The following is a 6,000-nucleotide window of genomic DNA, read 5'->3' on the forward strand; positions in this document are numbered from 1 at the left end:
TGTATTACATCGATTGTTCTTTATTAATGTTATTAATATCTTTGTTCTTTATTAATATGTATTACATCGATTGACTTTCATATGTTGAATGTTATGATATTCTATAGAGCATATATAATGTTATTTTACTGCTTTGGTTTTATATAATATGAACCAATTTCTCTATATTTCAGGCATTTATTAATACAGCAAAAGAAATTTATGAAAAAATTCAAGAAGGAGTCTTTGACATTAATAATGAGGTATATACATATAAATATTGTTGGTCAATATTAATTTATAGTTCACTTTTGATTACTATTTTATATTTTTTATTTTATAATTCATTATTTTATAATTTTTTTAATTCCTAAAATCAATCATGATAATCAGTTAACACCATTAGTTTACAGTCATCCAACTGAAAAATTGGTATATGTGGTATAGTAGTTAAATATTTATGTTCTAGTAGAGCAACACTTTGTCTATGGAAATGGATTAAAGTAAGTGGCCCTATCCATTCATTGCAAGCAATGCAAAATAATATAAATCCCCCAAAGAGAAAAGAAAATCCACTTTTATCCACATGACCATATGGTGTCATCTGCTTTGGGAATAATGTTCTGGTATATAAATGCATGTACTATGTACTAATGCAAGATGCTGTCTCTGTTATCTGGCAGGAAAGAGGGAAATACCAAATTTGGAAATTACTCCCAATATAACACAGCATGTTTTCAGGAGACTAAATTCATATATATATATATATATAAAATTGGCATTTGGCATAGGGTTTTTTGTAATGTTATTTTGATCCTGTTTTGGTCAACATGATTAGGATAAAATGTAAAGCTTTGAAGCATCTAATTCAGAGTGTTCACCAAAGATCATCACTTGACCCACATCCCCACTCTGCATTTATCTGTATTTATTTCAAAATGTTTATGTGGATGTAGCCTACTTATTTTTACATAAATATTTTTGCCATTCTGTATTAAGATTTCTGGCTTCTGAAAGAAAAGCCCTGGTTTCTCCCCAGTTGCAGTTAGAAAAGCATTGTGTTAGGAAGCCATTATGTATGTCTCTCTCATCCTATACATAAATGAGGCTCTCTATTACTTCAGTAGTCTCTGCTCAGACAAACAGCAGTTTACCTAAGGTTTCCAAAAAGTACATGATTTTTTCATTGTTTAATTTGGAGTAATATAGTTTCTAAATCCTATCTTCTAGGTTTATATGACGGTACTTCTTGAGTTAGTTTAAAGGTGACACCATTCAGAGACTAATGCCATATAAATTGAACAGTAATTGGGCCTCTATCTAAAAGGGCACATTCATTGTTTCTGTCTGGTTTCATATAGTAGCTGACTGCTTTACTGTGCCTTATGCAGCTTTGATTGTAATGTGCTGTTGGGAGCCAACAGGCCGTGCTATTTATTTGGCCTAATGCCAAGTCTGACTCCTTGACTCCTCAAGAAGTTGCTACCAGCCCAGAGGGGGCAAAACCAATGAGCCATAGGGCATGCTTTTTATTAAAGAGGAGTCAAAAGAGCGAAAAGAAACCACATCAGCTGCTGTCAATACTGAGCTAGTGCCAGAAACCCCAAGGCTACTACTGTTGCAGAACAACTGCCAAGCACTATAAATCTGAGATTTACTGTGACGTAAAGTTTCCTTAAGAGCTTAATTTCTGAAGCTACTGTATTACTTTTCTCAAAGTGTTGTATTTTTAGGTAAAATCCACTTGAGGGAGTGAGGGTTAAGACATAAGTGTGAGTTTGATGAATGAAAGAACTACTCTGTGTGTGGGTTCTTGGCAAGCTGCCATGTCTTTGGGGATCATAGAAATTATTGATGACACAGAACACTCATATGCCCTTAGCCTGTACAGCTGATTCAACATGGAACAGAAACACTGTCTAGAGAAAAGATTTTACGTTGTATTAAAGCAGCATGGGCTTTGGGTATTTTTATGCTTTAAAGATTACTTGCAATAATTATTTTAAATGATTTCTGCATTATGAGAATTTCCTGAAAAGCAGCATTATCCAACAACTGTTTACCCCGTACCTGGTATGATAAAGAATTATTTTCAGAAACATTTCCACAGTGTTTTTAAAAGGAAGGAACATCCCTTAAGAGATATTGTTTTAATTGATGCTAAAATCTACTTGCTGTATTTTTCTCAGTTGTTTGATAAAATTGTATCATAAAGAATTAAATGAGTTTTTTAAGAATCTAGTTAAACTATATTGTCTGGTCATATTTATTGTTCTGTTCTCTTTTATTTCAGGCAAATGGCATTAAAATTGGCCCTCAGCATGCTGCTACCAATGCAACACATGCAGGCAATCAGGGAGGACAGCAGGCTGGGGGCGGCTGCTGTTGAGTCTGTTTTTACTGTCTAGCTGCCCAACGGGGCCTACTCACTTATTCTTTCACCCCCTCTCCTCCTGCTCAGCTGAGACATGAAACTATTTGAAATGGCTTTATGTCACAGAAGACTTTAATCCTTCAAATTCTTGTATAACTTTGAATAAATGGTTAATGTTCACTTAAAAGACAGATTTTGGAGATTGTATTCATATCTATTTGCATTTGATTTCTAGGTCAATTGATGTGATTATTTTTGTTAAATGTTGTCTTGTGCCCTTAACTACGAACTGAATTGTATTAAACACTACAAAGTCATCTTGAGTATTTTAAATCGGTTTGTGTAGTTAGGTTTCCCAACATCTGTGGTTACCTAATGTTTAATATTATAGAACTGTCCTCAGAAACTTTGTCAATTTTCACGGCTATAAGGAAACAGAAGGACTCTTTTAATTCTGTATTTATCATTTACTTTCTGTATATATAGTTTAATAACCTGCTTGGGTGTAATTTGCCAAGCTTGAATTCTTTAATGCATTTGCATAAATTCTATACTGTTTAGAGCTTAAAGCTACAGAAGCATTGTTAGGAATTGCTTGGACACTGAATTTTAAACTTTTTGACATTGTTAACAAGCATGTTCATCTTTTCTTGTCACTAGTCCAAGAAAAATATGCTTAATGTATATTACTAAAGGCTTTGTATATGTTAACCTGTTTTAATGCCAAAAGTTTGCTTTGTCCACAATTTCCTTAAGACCTCTTCAGAAAAGGATTTGTTTGCCTTAATGAATACTGTTGGGAAAAAACACAGTATAATGAGTGAAAAGGGCAGAAGCAAGAAATTTCTACATCTTAGCGACTCCAAGAAGAATGAGTATCCACATTTAGATGGCACATTATGAGGACTTTAATCTTTCCTTAAACACAATAATGTTTTCTTTTTTCTTTTATTCACATGATTTCTAAGTATATTTTTCATGCAGGACAGTTTTTCAACCTTGATGTACAGTGACTGTGTAAAATTTTTCTTTCAGTGGCAACCTCTATAATCTTTAAAATATGGTGAGCATCTTGTCTGTTTTGAAGGGGATATGACAATAAATCTATCAGATGGAAAATCCTGTTACAAAGTAGAAAAGCTTTAGTAATTTACTCAGTGTGGTGGTTTTATCCTTTTTTTCTTTTTCTCCCTTGGTCTATAATGAAATTGTTACAGCAGTGCAAAATAAAATCCTATGTATAAAAGTGTTCTTTTTTTTTATTATGACCACCTCTTTTTTAATGTATTTTTAGTCCACTTACAGCTTTTACATGGGTTTAAGCATGTTTTTTAAAAGGGTCAGAATGTTTAACACTCAACCCTTTTTAAAAATTTTGCTAAAATGCGACAAATCTCACTATACTGAAATTATTTTTGTTGATGGTGTAAGCAGTGTAAGCAAGTGTTTTCTCCTGAACTAGCACAAAAGCACTTATGCCTGAAAGAAAGCATAAGGAAGTTCTAACTCTGAAACTAACTACTTTCATTTCGCTCATGGCCTTCAACTTTCTACAGGTCTTCCCTGAAGATTCAGCAGTACTCTCTCAAAGGTTTGATAGTACTCTTGTGGGAAATCACCAAATGCTATCATAGTTTTGTTTTAACTGTCTCCTTGGGGGCAGAGGGAAGGGTGAGAGAAAATCTGTTTTCATGGGTATTTGTAGTACAGCCTTTTTTTCTTTCAAGTGGCTGTATCAAATTCACTGGTCTTACTAATCACTGTCTTTACCAGTGAGTACAAAAAGTTAAGGCAACTAGGACAGGTACTGCTCTATACCAAGAAGAGAATGATTCTTTGGAAATTGTTATTTTTAAGCTTCTGTTAATTTTTCCAGAAGTTTAGTGTGTTTCTTTTCCATACTTTCTCCCCTAATTCTTTTATTTGAAGAAGAGAACTTAATGGCAAATAAACAACAAACCAGGACATGCATTTTAATACCCTAAGGAAAAATGGAACCCTCAAATATAACTCCTCCCACAACCACCCTAATGTGCCTCAGTCTGGGGCAGCAGGTGGACTTCTCAATAGTTCTTTTCCACATTCTCTACAAATCACATCTACCATTAAGGAATATGTTATGAATCCTTTCTGTTAATTGAGAAAGCAATGTTATTGTCTGTGATTTCCAGTCTTTGCTCATTTTATTATCCCTGTCAAATAATGTAATATTGGTACCTGCAGTTGAATTTGTAATATTGTAATTGAATTTTTAGTTGATCTTTGATCAGTTTTTATAGCATCTATGGACATAGAAAATCAGTCACTGAAAAAAATAAACACAGCTTTCAATGTCTCACTCAACATGTAACATTCAAAATTGTGATCTTCGTAAAGACATTGTTACCATTCGTCTTCCAAATTTAAGGCAACTGAATGAAAAGCCAATTTTTTGAAAGAATGTGGCATATAATTAGATATACAACTGAAACAGGATATACAACTGCATACAATTTGTTTTTAATGATATTTTAAAATAGCCTGTTAGCAGGAAAATAGTCCCTATTTATCTGCTAATGGTCAAAAAGAGTTAGGATATAAATCGTACCAAAATGTTTCCAATCACTCAGAGAAACTGATTCATATCTGGCTTTGCAACACCTTAAACCTTTATTCTGTCATAGATAGTAAAGCCCCATCTCAGTTTATTTAGTCCTGAGGTTGGCAGCATGGGGTTTGACTATATGAGCTAAAAGATACACAAAGAGATAACGCTGTTTCATAATAAACAGGAATTGACTATACAAATAGGTAAACCAGCATATCTACCTGTATTTCTCAGAGTTTAGATGTGTGCTTTATGTTTACATTAAAATAAAGCCTAACGCCACAGTAGATTATCTCATACTGCGTTCGGATGTACTAGGTATTATTATTTTTTGGTTGAAGTCATGACAGAGAACTTCATTTTATTTATTTTGTTTATTTTATTTTGGGAGACAGGGTCTCACTCTAATCCCCCAGGTTGGAGTGCAGTGGCGCCTTCTTGGCTCACTGTGACCTCCATCTCCCCAGGTTCAAGTGATTCTCATGCCTCAGCCTCCCAAGTAGCTGGGATTACAGGTCCCTGCCACCACGCCCGGCTACTTTGTATTTTTAGTAGAGACAGGGTTTTGCCATGTTGGCCAGGCTGGTCTCGGACTCCTGACCTTAGGTCATCTGCCCACCTCAGCCTCCCAAAGTGCTGGGATTACAGGTGTGAGCCACCATGCCCGCCAAAAACTAAGTGCCAGTCTATATATTAGTATTAATTAGTTTTACAAAATTATGAGGCCAATTCTTAAACATTGAAGGACAAAGCACCAAACTCCTGATAGAAAAATGGAGGAAAATGAGCAATTTACAAAAAAAATACAAAGTGTCCCTAAAATGCATTTTTAATTCAAATATAATGTGAGTGATGGATACATTAATTTGCTTCACTCTAGTAACCTTCTATTTATGTGTATCCCATAACAGGTATACTTTTAAACACAATAGAATTTATTTTTAAAAATTCAAACAAATGCAAATTAAAGCTAAGATGCCATTTCTCACCTATGAGACTGGAAGAAATGTAAAATACAACGCCACATTGTATTGGTGAGGCACCTTTGTGTGGTGTTGGT

General features: G+C 34.2%; 1 protein-coding gene across 1 annotated transcript in view; it reads left to right on the top strand.

Annotated features, from left to right (window-relative positions):
- RAB2A (RAB2A, member RAS oncogene family) overlaps positions 1-3,599 on the top strand; it is a 102,517-nt gene extending 98,918 nt beyond the window's left edge. Inside the window, 2 exon segments of the mRNA NM_001246457.1 lie at positions 174-242; positions 2,273-3,599. Of these exon segments, the coding sequence (NP_001233386.1) occupies positions 174-242; positions 2,273-2,368 (165 nt within the window). The 3' untranslated portion in view covers positions 2,369-3,599.
- The last annotated feature ends 2,401 nt before the right edge of the window (positions 3,600-6,000 follow it).

The sequence above is a fragment of the Pan troglodytes genome, chromosome 7 (genome assembly GCF_028858775.2).
Source record: "Pan troglodytes isolate AG18354 chromosome 7, NHGRI_mPanTro3-v2.0_pri, whole genome shotgun sequence".
Classification (NCBI taxonomy): domain Eukaryota; kingdom Metazoa; phylum Chordata; class Mammalia; order Primates; family Hominidae; genus Pan; species Pan troglodytes.